This window comes from Urocampus carinirostris, chromosome 3 (assembly GCF_059441175.1).
Source record: "Urocampus carinirostris isolate Australia breed hairy pipefish chromosome 3, RoL_Ucar_1.0, whole genome shotgun sequence".
Lineage (NCBI taxonomy): Eukaryota > Metazoa > Chordata > Actinopteri > Syngnathiformes > Syngnathidae > Urocampus > Urocampus carinirostris.
Genome location: NC_142351.1, coordinates 33,712,638 through 33,733,743, shown reverse-complemented (window position 1 = coordinate 33,733,743; position 21,106 = coordinate 33,712,638). Strand labels below are relative to the sequence as shown.

Here is a 21,106-nt window from a genome sequence, read left to right as displayed (position 1 = left end):
TTCCCAGCATATTTTTGCTTCACCCAACGTCCTTTGAATTCAAATATAAACTCATTGGCTCGTAAAATGGAAGACAAAATAGTTTGGCTAGGACTTGGTCACCTGTCAAAGGGTGCAAGACATCTGGCGGTGGCTGACATCCAGAATCACACAGGTGGCCCTCCTCTTTTTCACTGCAACACTTTCATACCTTGGTAATGAGGCCAAAACCAGCGGTCACTGTGACATTTCCAGACACGGAAGTCATGACCTTGGCTCTTGTTTGTCTTTCCTAAACACAACGACCCACACAGTGTGCTTAGGCATCCTGGCCAAAATAGCTCTGCCTTTTACAGAACACGTAGGCACTCTAAATTAGCAGTCGGAGAAAAAAAAAGTCAGCAAAGTCATGCTTTTCTCTAGTGCGTATGGGTCTTGTTGGTCCATCAGTAAACGTTTTTTGTCATAACTTAGTCCGGTACGTTTGACTACGGCCAAACTAGAGCTTAGATTGCCGTATTTCAACTGTCCATCTTAATATAAATGAGATAAACATCACCCATTTGGGTTTATATTTGATGATAATGGCTAGCAAGTAAATGCTAAATGCTACCGTAGGCTAATCTTGTTGGTGTGAAATATTATTAATTTTAAAAATAGGTAATTAGTAGTTCATAAGTTTATCTTGTTTTTATATTGGACAAATGCAAATGAGATTTCATAGGATGCCAGTTCCTTATTGTGATTGCTATTGCGCTCTATTGTTCGTTGTTTTGACATCATGTTGCTATCGGCCAATCATGTTGCTGCTCTTTGATTCCCACACCTCTTACGGCTGGTCTGTTTTTGTACACTTGAAAGTTTGATAAAAAGGGGAGCCTTAGGGGTCAGGGCAGCACTTAAAAAACTCAAATTGGCCTTATACACAACAAAATACGGTGAATGAGATTTGAAATGCATACAGTATTAATACGTGAGCATTACCACACAAAGTTTTACAGTATACTACCATATTTGTGCAATGATTAATCGATCGAATAACATCGCTGACCAAGGTTATGCATCATGTATGAAACGGCAATTGAAGCCGAGTTGTGGCAGTGAGAGTGCCGACAATTAACCTCTAGAACACCAACAGTCGGCATTAAATTTTAGGTCATCATCAGACTGTTTAGAGGTGACGATGACTCTGACGTAAGTGATGTAATAAGAGGAGGAGGAAGCAGCGCATCGTCTGCCTCCAGAGTTAGGCAATTGTTTACCGGTAAAAGTGACACACCCAAGATTCCATTGGAATTAGTTATTTGGAGTGAACAATGATAGTTGCTTAAGCATAATTACCTCCATCAATAGGCATGTCAATCATGTAATGTTAGTATATTGTACAATTATTTGGCCTGTTGTTCTTTATTTTACATTTAATTTTAGGTTGCCTTGGTGACATTTATGTTTTTGGTGTTGGATTTTGTCAAATACATTTCCATATTAAAATGTGATTTAAACTCCAGGTGCCACTTATATGTTTTTCCCTTCTTAATTATGCATTTTATGGCCTGTGTGACTCATACCCCGAAGAGACATATAATGCAGGAAATGCGGTACTTGATTTCAAATTCTGTTTTTGGGCAATTTCAATGTGTGGTTGAGGTAAAAAGATTGTGGTAAGGCGACTGAGGCTGTGGGTGATGCAATGGTGTCTTATTGGAGCTCACCTGTGCATTGTCCAAAGTGTTGCACTGTGACATCCTTGTCCTGCCTGCAGGCAATCGTCCTCAGCTGGCACTGGTCCGCATATGTCACCCCATCAGAACCGCACACCTGCGCCACAGAAAACATGGAAACTTCACTTTATTCCCAGTTGACCCGCACTAGTTATCCCTCTCTTTTAAGGTATCATTGTTTTTTGACACATCCAAGCAGACATACCTTAGTTTTGTTCTGCTCGTCACAGTCGGGTGAAGGGCACTCACAATGGGCCTGACCGTTCACTTCAATGCAAGACGCTCCATGATTACAAACCAGCTCGTCACATGAATTGGGGGCCTCTGGACCTGAAAGGAAAATAAAGCAATATTATTTTTATATATGGCTGCAGGACAAGTGGCAAAATACACAGTTTTAGATACGTAATGTTTACATGAAAAATCATGCACTGAACTTTGCAGTCCTCAAAAATCTCAAATAGAGAAAATAACATATCAATACACAATGATTCTTTGTTAAAACGTGGTTCACCCTTCAGTCTCGCTGCTTTGTGAATTTTAATAGTAAATTGTTGATAAGTTTATTCTGTTTTTAATACATGACAAATGTAAATGAGATTTCATATGATGCCATATGTTGACTATTACTATTATTGCACACAGTTGTTTGTTGTTTTGACTATTACATCATTGTCGCTATCGGCCAATAATGTTGTTGTTCTCTGATTTCTACAACCCTAAAGGCTGATCTGTCTTTGTAACCTTGGAGATTTAATTAAAAAGGAGACCCAGGAGAGGGCATCGGAAATGGGGAATGTAATTCTCCTATCTGAAGGCTTCTTTCACTCTCTCTCAAACTCCATTGATTTCTTCTCTCCATATTTTGAGTGTGTACTAAAGTTTACACTGAACAAATGTATTCTGGATTCTGACTGGATTACAGTCCCTAAGAGAGTAGATATTGGTAAATGAATAAATAAAGACATGTTCACAGGTACAATAAACAGTACTTTTTTGTTGAACAAATTATTGGTCCTAAAAACAGGGCTTTTTCTATAGATTGAGAAATGAGGATTTATTGCGGGCGGCAGTAGCTCAGGAGGTCGATCGACCGTTTTAGGATTAAGGGATCCCAGTTCGAATACCGGCTTGTCCGTGTTACATGCCGAAGTGTCCTTGGGTAAGACACTGAACCCCCAATACCCCCAATAAGTAGGTTAGCGCCTTACATGGCTGCACAGATCACGGCCGCTATTGGGAAATGTGAAGCACAATGTAAAGCGCTTTGGGAAGTCATTGACTTGAAAAGCGCTATATAAATGCAGATCATTTCATTGTATTTCCCTTAACCACTAGGGTCGTAGGGGCACTATTTCCTGTGGTGTGCCTTGCGCAAGTACAGCCTAGCGGCTCCCATCCCTCTCCAGGCCAACAAGGTTTACTTAATAAATATATAACCTATTGTCATATCACGATCCCACCCAACAAAAACTAGTTGGTAAGAATTTGAAATTACTTCCCCTTTGTGTATTCCATAAAATGTCCGTATTGGATTAAAAGTGAAAGTGAAAAAGAAACGTCTTCTTCTAGTTCAGGGGTTGTTGACCTATGGCTTGTGAGACATATATGGCTCTTTTTATGAGTACATCTGGCTCTGAGACAAAATGGACATTGTTTGTACCACTAGGGGTTGCTAAATAATACACAATGTCCCTTTAAAGAAACAGACAAGGTTCAGCCCAAAATCCAACATCCAAAATACACCTGGTGCTTGCTTGGTTAACAGTGACAAAGGCTTCTGAAGAGTGTTTTTATAAACACACAAATAGAAGAATTCTGCATTATTGATAGGACATGTTATCTGTGCATTATAAATCCATTAAAACGTATGTTCTCCTGTAGAACACTATTTCTTCCAAGCTCCCACAGTGGTTCCAAAAATTGTTATATTGTGAAAACATACTCTTCTCTGCAATTTACTAGATAGACTCTTTCATGTTACCATTAGGTATGCATTATTCGATACTTCAGCAGGTTTGAAAGTTCTTTCTGCACGCGCTTAGGGAGCCTGGCGTGCACCCACCAGACCAGAAGTAAAATGCCTTTGCATCATTGCTACATCACAGTAGCTTAAAGTACCCCCCGTCCTTGGTTCTTGCTTCCGTGCAACTTCGCCTCCCAGTGCCTTGTCTTTTCATCTGACATGGTGAGCAGGGAGGGGAGCACCACAAGCGGGCCCGGCTGCTGGCTTGATTAAGCCTTGACTTCCAGCCAATAGCTGATAGAGCATCTTAATCAAGGAACTACTCGCCCCTCCCCAACCGGAGCTAACCTTTCTATCAACCTGCTTAAACTCAGCCTGCTTTCATTATTCATCTGGGGAATCAATAGTCCTTATGCAGTAACAAACAAATGGCTTACTTTAAATATATTTTAGAAGTGGAGCATTCGAATTGTGGCTTCACCTAGGTTTAATTATTGGTCAATCTCATGACTAAATAGAGTTCATTGCATGGAAGACAAGGTGTTTGTCAATCTAACCAATTTTTTTTCTCGATGTTATGCCTCTATGATGATGTCAGTTATTCTACCATTGCTATATCCTTGTGATCATCAAGTTATTAGTTGCTACTAAATGTACCGAACATGTTTGAAATTTAAGAAATGGCTCATAATTTCAGAGGCTATGAAGAATTTAAAATACCTAAAAATACTGAAAATATGAACAATGCAAAAAGGCATGGTGTATCTCTGTGTGATTTGAAACCATGGAACAGTTTGAAGTTACAACTTAAACAATGCAAAAATATTTACAGGTTTAAACTACTCTACAAACAGTCGGTCTGGTCACAGTATGCACTGCAAGTCTCAGTGTGCTCTGTAATGTATGTCTGTTCTCCTGCCATGCTGTTTTTTACATTATTGATATATTACTGCAATCAAATTGTTTGTTTGTCCTTTTTGCCAGTGGTGGTATTGAATTCCTTTACCACTGCTGAAAGTATGCTGAAGATAGGCGACATCATTGATACACCATTCACAGGAAGACAGGGCCTTGGGACTTCCCACTACCAGCAATGGACGAAGGCAGGAACCAAGTACCAAAGAGCCATGATCCATGAGGGTGGAAGCAGTGGATCTTGCGTCCCAGGTAGCATGGACCAAGAGAAAGATTACATTGGGAGAGCCCATTTTGCAGGCTTTGTGGAAAAAAAAGCACCATGGTGGTGCCACGATAAAGGTGCTCATGTCCTGTGCTTACACCTTGGAGCAGGAACGAAGCAAGAAACGACACATGAGAAAACAATGCCATCTATCAAATTTGTTCGAGAAGGACAAAAGCCATCAACCACCATTACAACAAGTAACAACCTACTACAGAAGGCCACATCATGAGAAATGAAGGTAGACCTGAGGGGAAGACTGGAATTTCATTCGGTCGTCCAGACGACCCAAAGGCCACATGTGGTAATGTGGTCAGAAGAGGCAAAGATCATCCTCATAGAACTGACAGTCCCACCAGTGTGGAGGATGCTCCCAGCCATGGGAGTAACATAGAGGGAAAGGAAAATAGCACCTCGCAGAATGGGGGAGGCAGGAGAAAGAGCCTCTTGCTGGTTATGGAGCTTGAGGAAGGAGCTTTGCTGGAAGGAGGAGTGATGGGGCCACCACTGCTGGCCCGCCAATGGGAGGGTGTTGTGGTTCAGGGCCGAAATACTTGATCATCTTGATAACCACCTGATGACATCAATTCCTCCGGGCCAAAGCCACATTCACCAAAACGGATATTTTCTTTGTTGCAAGACATTTATTTGTTGTCTCAAGTGGATTTTGAACTGTACAGCTTGTTTTGCACCGGCTGTGAATGTTAGCCTAATGGGGGTTGCAGGAAATTTGCGGTATGAGGTAAGGGGTGGGATTGAATAGGTTTTCCTCGTACCACTCCCTTACAGGCACTCTGTCATTATTTAATTTATATTTACCTGTGTCACAAGGAATGTAACTGCTTGAAATAAATACTGTAGCTTTCGGTTCTTATTTGCTTTTACTGTTAGATTTTGCGAGTGGTGTTTTTCCTTACCTTTATCACAGCCGTTCATGCCCATCTTGCTTCCATCTGGGCATACATTACACTTCATGCCCTTCACTCCGGCCTTACAAGAGCACAGACCCGACATCTGCTCACAGTCATCTCGCACAGAGCCGCTGGCATCACAGTTGCACGCTGCCCGAGGACAAGGACAGAAGAAAATGATCGATTAACGGTGAGGACTGGACCTGTCCTGTAAATCTACATTCCTAGGGGCCACAGAAGAAGACACATGTCCAAGAAAAAAACAAAGTAAGACATCCACAAGGAACAAGAATAATCCAGTTGTGTTGTAGGAATCAATGATGTGTGTTTTTCTTTGTCTTTAGGGATGTAGTATTGGCATAATTCCCTCTGCAATGCTTGCTGGGGGCAATTCTTGTTAAGGGAGCTTAGCTTGTTGAAATGCAGTGCAGTTATGGGAGCGTCTGAACTTTGGTTGCAGGAAACAAGGAGATGAGGCAGACAACTTGAATACAAATAGATGCTGATCGAAGAATACATAAAGAGGTGATTTGTGACAGTATACTTTCTTGTTTGAGAGTACAGATCTAAATGTAATATGACATTTTAGGTACCATTTTCTCTGTATTATATTAGAAAAAAAGGTCCAGGCACTATTTAAAAATCTGTGTTTTATTAAGCTATATAAAAAAAGGTTTGAACTGTTTATTCTGTTTTTAACGTTGGACATGTGCAAAAAAAGACTGCAGATGATGCCAGATCGCAATTTTTAGAAGAATGAAGAAGAATTTACTTTTATTGTCATTCTTTGTAACCATGTACACAGAACGAAATGTCGATACACCTGACCCGTACAGTTAAACTATAGCGAGCCGATGCAGCCGCAGCCAAACAGGGCGCAGCCATTTTAGACCCAACTGCTTGTTAGGAGTCATTAGGTGACCAAACCCCCCAATTCCAACCCTTAATGCCGAGCGCCAAGCAGTGAGGCAATGAGTACCAATGTTGTAAGGCTTAGGTATGACTCGGCCGAGGCTTGAACCAGCGACCTCCCGGTCTCGGAGCGGGCGCCCTACCATCTTTACCGAGCTGGTAAAAATCTCAATACCGGCCGTGCAGCCATGTGAGGCACTAACCTGCTTATTAGGGGTATTAGGGGTTCAGTGTCTTACCCAAGGACACTTCGACATGTAACACGGAGGAGCCGGGATTCGAACTGCGATCTCTTGATCCCAAGACGAGCACTCTACCTCCTGAGCCACTGCCGCCCCATATTTTGGCTCTTAACCTGCACTGTTGTTTGTTGTTTTGACAATTATGAACTGTTGACATCTTTGTCATTATCGGCCAATCATGTAGCTTTTCCTATGATACCCACAGCCTTTCGGGCAAATCTTTGTAACAGGACATCGAATTTTAAAAAAAGTTCTCAGGAGAGAGCCTTTAAAACAGGTTGGAATTTCTTAGAGGTTTGGTCTCCGCTGTACTCCTTGCAATTATGAAAATCTAATTATGTCTTTACTCCTTTGAATGTCTGCTTAACTTGAAACTCATCCATGGTGTGGCATTCATTAGTTATGTTAATTTCAAATTCATCAGTCGTCTTACGAGCAATCCCTCTTGAAGCAGTAAGAGTATCTCATTTAATGCAGCGCACACTGTACAGCAAAATGAGTTATGAGTGGAAGTTTGTTACCATGAAAAGTGAGGTGTACCTTGTGCATTAAGTTAAAGAGAGAATATTTTCTTAGTCTCACATCACAGGCGGAAAGAATTGCTGCAGCAGTTTTGCTGTATACTGTCTTCATTTGAGTATAACGTGCACAAGTGTAAAACGCGAATCCCTAATCTGTATAAAATACTGTTTCACTTTATCTCAGGTCAGACTAAGCATTGAAAGGGACAAATATGTGTGTTTAAGATTTGAATCATTTATTGACAACATCAAACTTACAATAAATTTTTAAATATACTTTAAAGTATGATTTATCATCAGATACCCCAGAGTTGTTTTCCCCATGTGTTTTTTTTTTGCGTTTATTTCTATCTTTCAGGACGACTCACTGTTTCCTTCATTCTCCATTCATATCGATGCCGGTTAAACATCGAGTGATAATGTGGTAAAATATAATGCCTTTTCTAGTTAGTTTTGCGATTGTGACCAGCAATATTTTTGAGTGATCAATCATTTCACAAATATGGTCATATACGACCGTGTATAACGTGCACACAAACTTAAAGTTATTTTTCATGTGAAAAAATGCACGCTATAAATGAATAAAAACGATAATTTAACAACATTTTAATGATTTAAAAACAAAGTTGTTAAGAAAGACTAAACTAAAAAAATAAAATTCAAGAAATAATAAAAAACTTATATTGCTTATTAGCAATCAGTCGACTTAATCAAATATGTCTGATCCCCCCTCATAAAAAACAAGACTTACGTGTGCAGCCACTCATGTTCTCCGTCACAATTCCGCGGAAGTTCCAGAAGCCGGGCTCACAACGGTCACATTTCTGCCCGCCAACACCCGGCTTACAAGAGCACTGGCCGGTGGTCGGGTCACATGTACCTTTGTAGGATCCGTAGCCATTACATTGGCAGGTGCCTGAGGACATCACAGCAACAAGGACAAAATAAATGCCTCAACAATATGTTGTTTATTTCAGGTACTCGTCCTACAATGAAAGGGAAAAAAGGGGACTTTATGGGTTTAGTAAGGATCAGTGCTTCACAAATAGATGGTGTAAAGAAAGAGCTAAATCTCGACTAAATCCGTCTACATCCGTATTTCAAATTGTGTTTTACAGCCACACTCTACACCCAAATTGAGATTTTCCAAAAGGGACTTAGTGCCTCGTTTTAAAAATTAAAAGATCTTATGCACAGCATTGCTTTTAACAGTTGCGGTGAATAGGTCACATGGCAGAAGTGGTTCCAAATGTTACAAGAGTGAAAAAAAATAATGTTATATTTTATAGGTACTAATCTTTTTCGATGATAAAGTGATATTAAGATGATTTGGTTATCCACTTAGGGTAATATGTTTAACAGTGTGTGGAATTTTAAGTCACTTTCTCATGTTGTAACTATGGGTTCAAATGCTGACTGGAAGTTAACATGCCATATTAGGCTGAATATCACAATACTATCCACAGAATTAAATTTTTACTGGCTGCAAAAGCTGTTCAAAACTAATTAACTAACTAACTAACTAACTAACTAACTAACTAACTAACTAACTAACTAACTAACTGACTGACTAACTAACTAACTAATGACGAAGAACAACTTTTTCCTTTATGAGACGAGGGGTCGGTCATAATAAGAGCTGGAGATGAGCTATTCTATTGAGGTTTTTATTAGAAAATATTCTGGGTACAAATAAGCCAGAGAACAATGGCTGTAGGAATTATATAGTGTAAAGAGTAACATGGTTGACAATATATTTTATTGAATTTGTTTGTAAGTTGCTTCAGGTTTATATAAGTATGTATAAGTAACCCGTATTGTCTATATATATATATATATATATAGATAGATATATCTATATATATATATATATATATCTATATATATATATATATATATATATACACACATACATACATACATACATACATACATACATACATACATATATATATATATATATATATATATATATATATATATATATATATATATATATATATATATATATATATATATATATATATATATATATATATATATATATATATATATATATATACTCACACATTTTTTTAGGGAGCGAGCAACACAATATATTTTAAGACAAAACACAACAGAACTGCCAAACCTGCTCTCCGGACAAAGTATTAGTCTTCAGCGCATTTTATTTCACTGTGTGCTGTTAGATGATGTTAAAATCTTTGAAATAATATATATTTCAATATCTGCCCTAATTAATGGTTTTAAAACAAAGTGCAAGCAAAGTCATTTTGTAAAAATGTCACAAAATACTGCAATTGAGGATAACAATGTCATTACCTTTAGTGCAGACAGCGCTGGGCAAAGGAAATAACATTTGCCCGCTATGTATAGCTCCGCCCATTCTTACTGCTCAACCAGTCAAATTGCTCTATATTCTTTACTAGAGCTTCTTGGTAAAACTTGTGTTTTGGGTTAAAGCTTGTTATGTGGCTTTTCAGTATAAAGTGTCTAAACAATGAACATGGATTTTTTAATGAGCTTCCATATAGAGGATTATTTAGCGATTTACAGCCACAATAAGGTCTGTTGGTTTGACATCCTGACTTTAAACTGTAGTTAGATCTGTGTCTTAAATATATACTGAACCGAACGCTTCGCCCACCAGTATTGTCTTGGATTCGCATGTGTGACGATTGATTCTGCATGAAGTGATACATGGAACAATTGCACGGTCCATATTTTATCTCTGAGTCATATATACTCATGAAAAGAGCCGTAAATAGCTCACGAGCCATAGGTTCCCCGACCCCTGACTCTGAAAAACATTGTTTTTGTCCTTTTTCATTTTGCATTTGTGCTAATTTCTTTTCTTTTTCAATTTTTGTGTGCTTTTCTTATCCTGGGTTTCTTTTGGGTTTCTTATCATTAGCCTTTTCTTGTCTGTTTGGTTTCATAGTGTTCGTGTTTTCCTTTTTGTGTTTACGATAACCTCTACTTGTTTGTCTGGTTATTTGTTTTCTGTTTGAGGTTTACTATAGATGTTATTTTTTTGGTGCTGGGGTTTGCTTGTATCCTGCATTTTTCGTACTGTTCAGTTAAATGCTCTTGTATAATAGTCGACCGTCTGACTGACTACATCACTCAGCAAAAGAACCCGTAATAAATTAATTTGATTTGATGGCATAATATAGTTTCTTACATTGAGAACAAAAAAAAGAAACATGTGCGATTTGAGAAAATGGAGATGGACTCACTTGGACAACCAGCTAGACCGACTCCCAAGGCGGTGGTAAAGTTGTCGGCACAGCATCCGTACACAGACAGAGAGCAATGATGGGACACGGTGGGCCCTGGCGGCGATGGGGCTGAAATTACAGATGGGAAACAACAGGTGAGAAAAGGATGAGGGATATCAACGTGAGCAAAAGAAGAAAAAAAAAAAACAATATTTTTGCTGTCTGTTGTCTTTAAAAAAAACAGCAGGGTAACACAATCGTGTCAGTAAATTCGGTAATCAGATAGCCTGAAGGGATGGACGTGGTGTGGGGGGCTTTTGTCTGACTTACAGATAAAAAAGTACCAAAAAAAAAATCCATAACAAGATAAAAAAAACAATCCATATGTAGCTTCTCCAATAACTTCTCCAAACACTTGCTCACAATCGGGGAAAATAATGCTATTACCTTCAGTGAAGACAAAAAAAACCCCCACTTCAACTGGCATTTACTGCCTACTTGGAGGCATCTTCATTTTATTTGTTCCTGTCAGAATTAACAGAATTGAAAATGCTGCCCTTCAGCAATCTCTACAATGTAGTCTACATCCTCAAAAATCTCTGAGACAGATTCCTTGTATGTTCAGGTTTTGAAATGCTTATTTGTAGAAGCATGTGGTAGCCTTCACCAGACCAGATGGTTGCTTTGAAAACAGACATCAGAGAATATAAAATAATAACTTATGCCCATATAGTTATGATTAGTTCATTTTGCGGTATGTGACAGACACAAAACAGATCTATACATTGCAATTGCTGCATAAAAAATGTATATACAGTAATCTCTAGTTTTCGCGGGTTTGCGTTCCAAAAACGTCTAGCAATAGTCAAAAGTACGAACCTTTAATAGATTATGTAGTTATGTATTCATCACTCAAAAACAACCCCAATTTACAGGCTCAAGTATTTGTTTAACAACTGAAAAAAAAATGTACTTTATAGCCTTTTTTTAAACATATAACTTCTGTATTGTCAAATCATAATTTTGCAGTTTTATTGCACAAGGACCAACGCCACTTTACCTTACATGATATTTTGCCACCATTATGTGTCTGTTAGGGAAAACTGCATTTAGGTTCTGTCCCACAGAAACTATATATTTTTTCATTTCAAACATTTTTGAAGAAGCACCAAGGAGCCACTAAGGGGTGCCAAAGAGCCGTATGTGGCTCTAGAGCAAGTTTAGCAGGTGGAGAGTTTCAAATTGTTGTTTTATGCTTAGTCAATCAGAATGTAGAACACAATGCACAATAAAAATCCCAAAGTAGGAAAACCGCGATAAGTATACCGCAATACAGCATTGGATTGTATTACAAAACAAAAAAATCTTGTGTCATAATATCACGCACACCCAAGAAAACTCCTTTTTATTTCAAACCCGCATTGGTTACTGTCATTATTTGTATACGGGGTGAATCTGCTTAAGATGGACGGATTTCTGCCAAGCAACAAAAAGCTGGGAAAAGTGGTACAAATAACTCCGGTTGGAGTTATCTGTCTCTGTGTACCCTGCAACTGGCTGGCAACCAGTTCAGGGTTCCCCCTGCCCACTGTCAGAAGATAGCTGGGATGGGCTGCGGCACTCCCGTGACCCTAATGAGGATAAACGGAGCAGATAATAGATGGATGGATGGATGAATGATTAATAATTGTGGATTGTAACAATCGTGCAAAAGTTTTTGCAACAATATTAAGCAGCAACACAAAAATCCTAAATACGTTTATAAAAAAGATTTGAGTCACCATTTTTGAATGGAACTGCCAAGATATATATTTTTTACAGCTTTGCGTAGGATTGTAATGGCCCTGGGGAATAGACTGTCTATGAGCCTGTTAGCCCTTTATTAAGGGACCTGTAGTGCCTACCAGAGGGCAACAGGTCAGAGGAGGTGGCCGCGGTGAGAAAGGTCCTTGAAAATGTTGATGGCTCTGCTGCGCTATTCCGAGCTGGCAATGTCCTCCAGACTGGCCAAATAGAAGCCAATTATTTTACGGGCTGTGTTGACTACTCTCTGTTTGCCCCATTGGAAGTTGCCCGGTGCCAAGCAATGTTATTACGCATCCTCTGTACTGACTAGTTTCACAAATTTAAAGACAAATAGGCTGAACGACGTGGATTAGTTTCTCAAACACTTGCTGGTTTGCTTGTTTAAAAAAATCTAAATGAGTAAAAAAAGCTTTGGTACGGATTTTCAAGCGTCAGTTGAAACGAATAAGAAATACTAACTTACATAAAAAACCCTTGATATCGTGTGAAAAGGAAGCTTTCTTTGAAGTAACAGAAAATGTATAAAAATACATAAAAACATAATACAAGAAAGCTCAGCTATCATTGCTCTTCCAAGCATGTCTTAATGCTCCCTTAGCGGTTGAGGTCAAGTAAAGTTTCTCTGAACATGGCTAATGCAAAGACTGGAGAAATTTGGTTCACAAAATTGGCCAATCGAAATGGAGAGCCTGGCGCTCATATGCCTATTGAGGGTTCTTTGGAAAAGGGATTGATTATCCACGGAGGGAAGAGAAGCGTGACAGTCAGAGCCCAAAGAGGCCAGCTTAGGAAGCAGAACAATCTCGAGGGATGGGTGAAAAAACACCGGCAATACTTCCCCTCTTTCTCTTATTCTCTTTTGTTACCAGGGGGAATCAAACACGCTGAAATGATCACAAGAGATCCCGTAAGTGGTTTTTGCTGTGCTCCCAGTCACACGCTAAATGGTGCACTTAATTCAACTTTGGAAGGAAGGTGACAGCAACCTATGCGGTTGAGCAAATAATCTGAATCATCAAACCTAAGTTGCAGAAAACTGTAAGTATTGGAGCTAGAACCTGTAAACTAAGCAAGTTGGAAAATTGTTTTTTCCCATTCCCTTTCACCAAAAGTCCTGCAAATTCATTTAGCCCATTTCAAACCTATTTTGTAGGAGGCAACCTTTATGTCTGAAAACATTCTCACGGCCCGGCCCACTATAATAATTAGTCAAAACAACAATACCAATAATAATAATAATAATAAGCCTTATTTCACTGTGTTATTACTAGACCACTGGGGCTGTAGATTAAATGGGGAAAAAAATATTAAATTTGATTTTATCTTTACACTGTTTTAATCACAGTACGATGTTGTCTCGTCTTTTTATAGTGAAGGTACACGTGATTGGTCAATTTTAGTACAATTCTGTTTCGGCTGAACTCATTCCCATAATGCTTCATTATGGTGACACGTTGTACAATGATGTAATAGCATATTAGGGAAATAAGTTCGGCCAAAACAACGTTGTACAACGATTGATGAATCACATGTGCCTTCAAGATAAAAAAGGCAAGACAACGTGGTACCGTGAGTAAAAATAGTGTGATGATGGGATAAAACCTAATGCATTTTCCCAAGTCTGCAACAAAACACCCACTTCTGTGAGAAGGTTCTAACCCGGGGCATCTAGGCTTTGTAGCGTATTATGAACTGACCGATAACGGATAATGGATAATGAATAACGAAGATAGATCAATAACCCTTAAAAACCCCATCTAATGCATAACATATGTAGTCAGTGTTATTAGTTGGCTTACAAGCTGATACTTAAGTATGGAAGTTTACCACTGTAAAACCTAAAAAAGTTGAGGTTTAGTTAGGTAGATAAATTGCACGGAGACTTGAAAAAACACGGAATAAGTGAAAGGTAAAGGGTATGAGACCGCCTGTGGCCCCGTGGATGCTGACCAACACATTAGGCTACATTTCAAATGCAGAATAGACATTCATTAATCCTTTCCCATTAATGGATGACATGAGAGAGATAGATATGCTGGATGTTCTGAGACAATGAGTATTTTTCATGCACGGAGTGGATAAACAGACCTGCACACGATCCCAGGTGCTGAACCGTCAACTGCTCTTGTTTTTCACATCTGGCTTTTTTCAGCTCACACTCATTGCTATATGTTTTTCCATCAGAGCCACAAACCTGCACATTAGACACAGATTTTTCACAATCTCTTATGAATCAATAACATCTATAGTTATAACAATAAAAAGGATAACATTGTATCTTTTATTCTGAATGATAATTTCAGAAGGTGTTTCTAAACCATTTGAAAAAAGAAGGGTAAAATGACTGCACTAATGCTACTAAGGCTACTATGTTAATCCACAGCTGCTAGACATTAAAAATCATATTTCATATGGATACAAAGAATTGCAAGTCTTTGAAAAGTTTTGATTGTAGCAATAAAAGATTAGATTAGATAATGTTATAAATTAAAAAGAAACCACACAAAACCTGCTGTTACAGCAAGTGTCCAGTATATAGCATTAGTTTACTATAAATAACCAAGGAAAAAGCGAAACTTTTAATACAAAATTGAGCCCTGACTTTCATAGTTTTAATAGAGACGGTGTATTGCGTAATTCGCTATATATGGCGTAGTAGAATATATTCACAATATTTGCTAGCACTCTTAATCCTTGTCACCTACTTATAATTGATCGGTATTTGTTTTCTTCGTAGGTTTGAAACGAGAATAATTCACAGTTAATTTTAATAAAGCAATCCTCACCTCGAGGTGGGGCACAGTGTGGCAAGAAAAGTCACAGACACATCGGTCTTCTTCTGCATCTTCGTCCAAGGAGCCTCCAAACATGCGGCAGCGGTCCTGTTCACAGCTCTCAGAGCCTGACCCGGAGCCTCCTGAGCCACAGTCTGTAATACAACCAAAGACTGGTGTTGAATAAAAATATAAGGCTGAGACAGAAGAGAGAACAACCAATGTTGGATTCCTGTTTTGGGATTTATAAGATAGTAAAGATAAAGTACTTTAGGTAGATCCGATAATTGTTACTGTGTTACTAGTCAAACTTGGAATCCTCTCAAGGACATTCATTATGAAGGTTATACCTCAAGGTATAGTCGTTAAAAGTTTCCTCGCTGCCTCTATTCAACCCCCTGAGGGGATGTACTTGTTTTCTAGTTGGGAAATTAATTTGAAACAAATTGAGCACTCTGCCACTGATGGTCTTTGAGTTCAGAGAGTGCCAAAAAAAGCTTACCACCAACTGTGCAGAAAAAAAAGTTGTCATTTACTGCTGCCTGCTTTCAGATACGAGAATTTAACTAAATACAACGTTGTGGAAATAAGGTCCCAATCCCTAAATTAATCACCCAAGACGCCAGAAAAATGTCACTAAGCAGATCTTTCACAGTGACCTTGGAAGCCATTTTATTGGTTCACTCCTTTAAGTAAACGAGGTGTTCAGGTTAGCCATATGTTGAACAACGGCCCATAATTCAGAGCATGACCACAACCGGTGGGATCACAAAACTGCTGTTGCAGCTGCCGTATAAACTTTAGCACACGGTGATAAATCCGAGTCTTAAAAACGGCAGCGAAGAGGAAAGAAAGAGCAGCCACAGGATTGTTGGGGGACTAGTTTCAGGGAAACAACAAACTTCAAGTCAAACTCCTTAGGGAGAACAGTTAAGGACATGAAAGTAGGCAGCTTGGAAAAGAAGGATGGATTTCAGATGCATAGTGTACAAAAGAGAAGAACCCACGGGGGGCACAAAATGTTCATTTGAAAAAAAAAAAAAAGAAAAAAAAAGGGAAACATTCGACTAAAACCTCGCTTTGTAGATGGAATCACAACTGTAAGTGAAGTATGTAGTTTGTTTTGAACAAGATTTGCACAGTCACCTTGCAAATGGGATACATATATAATAATTCTATCATACTTTAAATTGTTTATCTAGCAAAGTAAGAAAAAAAACAGAAATTGCAGGGTTAATACACCTTCTCCAGGCCATATCCAAGCACTTTTTAAGGATTTTCAAAGCCAGTTTTCCAAATCCTCCAGTAACGTTAGAATAAAAAATCTGTTGTAGATGATGTATTATTTTACAGAGCCATATTGATTGTGCGTGTGCGTTTATCAAGATGATTTTTATATCTTGAGAGAATCAAGATGTTTGTGGATCAGAGCAAAACGTGAATAAATATTTCTTAGACAAATCTCTTCTGATATAGGTCTTTGATAAAGATAACAGTAATAATTAGCTTACATTTTCAGTTGCAGGAAGTTCTTCCCATGACACTGGGAAATGCTACCTTAGTTTTTTTGCATGGCCCATAATAAATGTCGATAATTGATACGTAATGCTCGCACCAATACAAATTTTCATAGTGCCCTGTTTAGGTGTAGCAACTTGTAGGGGGTGATGACGCCTATATAAACTTAGAACAGCTTCATTTAATCAAGAGGAAAACATGGAATGTCAAAGCAACGCCACCAGGGAGCCAATGTCAGCATCATTTTGAGACTTGTTGAGAAACATGGCAACAGTTTTAAACATTTACAAGCCCTTCACATAAAATTCAAGCACTTTTCAATCCTTGAGGACACAATATTTAAATTAAAGCATTTTCAAAGATTTCAAGAACCCATGGATATGAAAGTTCATAAGACGTGCAGCCCTAAGAGACTTTTTGTGATAAAGGGCTATACAAATGAATATGACTTGACTTGACTCATTTCAAGTATGACTTTTCTGGTCTTTCATAAAAGGGGTTAACCAGTGGCACGCGAGCAAAATAATAAATGAAATGAAATGATCTGCATTTATACAGCGCTTTTCAAGTCAATGAAGACTTACCAAAGCGCTTTACAATGTGCTTCACATTTACCCATTCACACACCAATAGCGGCCGTGCAGCAATGCAAGGCGCCAACCTGCTTATTGGGGGCATTAGGGGTTCAGTGTCTTACCCAAGGACACTTCGACATGTAACACGGAGGAGCCGGGAATCGAACCTGCGATCTCTTGATCCCAAGAAGAGCGCTCTACCTCCTGAGCTACTGCCGCCCCAACAATAATGATTATACTTTAAAAATGCGCATTTTTACCTGACATTTAGACATTTACATTTGCGCGCCGTGTTATTTAGAGGCTTAACGTTAGGCTTTACGTGGGTTTGGGTCAGTGTGTGTTTGCGCGGCGCCTCGCAGAGGAGAGATCCGTGTTTTAAACCAGCGAAAGAAACACACGCGCGCGTTAAATGAACGAATCATGAAGGCTCCTCGAGCCAAAATATCGCGTTCTTTCCAGCCAGCGTGGACAGATGACTGGGGCTTTGTGCAGAAAATGACCGTGCTGTTTCGTGCATTATCCCCCGAGAGCGTTGTACCTCGCGCATCAAGTATTAAACGTTATTACGAGACGAAACATGAACATGAATTCAAGGCGGAGACGTTAAAACATGCTGTGTCCAGGTACGATAAACAAACACAGACCCTGAAAACCTTTATCATTGCTAAAAACATGACCACTGAAGTAAGCTATCACATTGCTCACTGCATAACAAAGCACAGAAAACCATTTACTGATTTCGAATATTTTAAAAAAGCGTGTGTGTGCGTGTATGCGTGTGTGCATGCGCGTGCCTTCTGCATTGCTGCTGTTATTTCAAGTTTTGATATTTTCTGCAACAAGATATCATTGATGAATGGTAGCTTTCCATAGCACTTGTTTTTTATTGTAGTTCATTGTTGATCAAAAATGGTTGATTCTGGTTAATTCTTGTGGCAAAAAGTTTCCACTTGTTATTCACATTCCTTTTTTAGTCGATTGATGAACAAGAATAGTGGAAGATAAATTGGTCAGTTATACCAGTGTTTTTCAACCAGTGTGCCGGGGCACACTAGTGTGCCGTGAGACCTGGAATTTTTATAAATACAAGTGTACCTTTGTTCAAAAAGGGTTGAAAAACACTGAGTTATACGATTAAAATGTATATCCATGATGTATATTTGGACTGGTGTAAAAGGACAGCTCTGTTGGATTTTGAAAAAATGTTATGCGAGTCATCAATTTTGGTGTGGCACACTGATTTACAAGGAAATTTGAAAGTGGCACTGCACACCAAAAAGATTGCTGACCCATGCCACAAAGTCATGGTTAAAAACACTGCATATGTGCAACATTGTGCAGGAAAGAACCAACCAGATAAAATAAAGATAATCACATACTCTACTTATCTCCAGAGACATTTAGTATTAGCTTAGGCAACCTCGATTTAAGCTTTTTTTGCACAATGCAAACGTTCACGCCAGTTTGACCTTCTAAATTGTGGCAACATCCTTCAATGCACATTTCTCAACGAGTCTGAGAGAATAACAGCAAAAGTACTGCAGGGTTGGCCACTTGGCCCTGTGTGGGAGTACGCAACCTCAGCAGTACACAATAAAAGAGAAATGCAGACGAAGCCAATTGGTATTCTGCTCAAGCCTCCTCCTTCCAGCCAAATAAATAGAAGAGATAAGACACAGGAATGGAATATAGAAAAGTGAAAGGCAAACGGGGGAGTCCTAATTAGCTTTTGCTCTTTGATGTGCCCACCATGCAGCTGCAAAACCTTTCAATTAATGTGTAACCGGACAAAATGACTACATCAGCTCCCTGCATTACCCATCCACTCACTATTACTCAATCCAGTCGAAACGCTCTGTCTATTTAGCAAGTGGTAAGGAGGGGAAAGGGAAACAGCTTACAAAATAAGCAGATGGAGAACAAACACATAACCCTTTGAGAATGCCAATAATAAAGGATGTTTTTGACATTCATGTCCCAAAGAGAGTCCAAGCGATAGACAAGAAAATAATCAAATCTACAGTGTTTGCATGACAGGTCATTGAAGTCTTCAAATCACGGCAGGTTAAACACTTTGAGGTTGTTTTGTCAATGAAAGGCAAGCCCATCTAATTACTAGTTGCATTCTAGATCCATATTGACTAGTAAACTGAAGCGCTACTTTACATAGTCAATAATGCTTAGGTATACGCAAAGATTCCCATTATTTTGTTACTTTCAGACCCTGCATTTTAACCAGAACCAATTGCCTCACTTTCCGAACCAGCCTCCAAAGACCTTGATGGACTCCCTACCCTTATTAGACACAACACAAAAATCCCTAACCATAATACCTCAATTTTTAAAAGTAATCCAACTCAACTGTTTAAGGTCTGTCTGGGACCAGGATCTAAATTTCTGATAAGAAATGCGATCAAATACTAAATCTGGTTCACTCATCATCTATTTGCACGAGACTCCTCCAGTTTAAGATCCTGCACAGAAACCGTCTGACCAACGTGAGACTAGCAAATATTTTCCGAGACAGGCCAGACTCTTGCAACAGATGTAAACAGTTACTGGCCGATTACTTAGATACACTATGGTTTTGTCCCAAGCTAAATTACTTTTGGATTCAATTCTTTAAATTGTTAAGTAACATCCTTGGCTTTCCAATGAACCAAGACCCACTTATTGCCTTTTTTTGGAGTACCGCCACCACAGTTCCAATTTAGACCTGCACAAACTGTCATTTCCTTTACCACTCTACTTGCGAAGAGGCTTATCCTCCTAAAGTGGACACATACATCCTCTCTAGACACACAGAAGCTAGATCCAGGAAATATTGCAAAATGTGAAGCTTGAGAAAATCAGATTCTGCCTGAAAGGTTATCTACAGGCCTTCCAAGATAATTTTTTGATTACACATTGAGACTCTGCAGGTTGCTAGATATAATTAAGAGCACTGAGCTACCCATGCCACCCCTTTTTTATTTATGTATTAATTTCTCATTCTTATTATTATCATTACTAATGTATTTTGTTATTACTGTTGATATTGAATTTATACATTTTATTTTAATTAAACATCTATCTCCCTTTGCCTCTATTTATTTACCTAATCAGTGACTTTAGTGGCTGAATGTGTTGTTTTGGTGGGAAATGCGATTGCTTACGTTTTTTTCAATGAAGGCAGCTGTGTTTACTAACTGCAACCTGTTCAATGTAAGTCATGTGTCTTCCCAGTTGTCTGTAATACTGTTCAATAGAAAATGTAAGTAAAAATATTTTGGAAGAAAAAAAGGGGAAGAATTCCCAGGACCTCTAATTTTGGTATCACCTCTGGTCTTCTACATGAGAAGCAAATGTATTTTCAACTACGCAAAAACGTTTAACAGCAAGTATTAAAGTAAAGTGTGATCTTAAGAATATTGTGTTAATATTCTGTTCATGATTTCTGTTGGCAATTTCATGTCACAAATGCCTTTTAACCAGCAGCTTAGGTTGCACACTGCTGTCATGATCCCCTTTTCCTCAATCGTGAAAAGACGCAAAAGCCAGGCCAGCCCGAGTGTGAAATTAAACAGGTGATAAATTCTCCTGCAAGGCAGACAAAAGGGATGCGCTGTCATTTTTCATTATTGCTAAATTAGAGCTGAGCGAAAATAAGGTCCATTTTATACCGTTGGTTCTGTCAATCAAAAATAAAGTTTTTGAGGGGGGGTTGAAGAACCAATTCACTGTTTTTATTCTTGATTAAAAATCAGTAAAACGCCAAGTTAATATATACAAAACAAC

General features: G+C 38.7%; 1 protein-coding gene across 11 annotated transcripts in view; it reads right to left on the bottom strand.

Moving 5' to 3' along the window:
* Positions 1–21,106, bottom strand: part of agrn (agrin) — a 390,673-nt gene that overhangs the window by 99,664 nt on the left and 269,903 nt on the right. For all 11 annotated transcript variants that reach the window (XM_088331544.1, XM_088331552.1, XM_088331545.1 and 8 more), the window contains 7 exons: positions 15,246–15,388; positions 14,548–14,653; positions 10,672–10,782; positions 8,184–8,348; positions 5,764–5,907; positions 1,906–2,030; positions 1,692–1,797 (listed from right to left, as the gene is read on the bottom strand). In XM_088331544.1, coding sequence (XP_088187670.1) covers positions 1,692–1,797; positions 1,906–2,030; positions 5,764–5,907; positions 8,184–8,348; positions 10,672–10,782; positions 14,548–14,653; positions 15,246–15,388 — 900 coding nt within the window. The remainder of the gene's footprint in view (positions 1–1,691; positions 1,798–1,905; positions 2,031–5,763; positions 5,908–8,183; positions 8,349–10,671; positions 10,783–14,547; positions 14,654–15,245; positions 15,389–21,106) is intronic.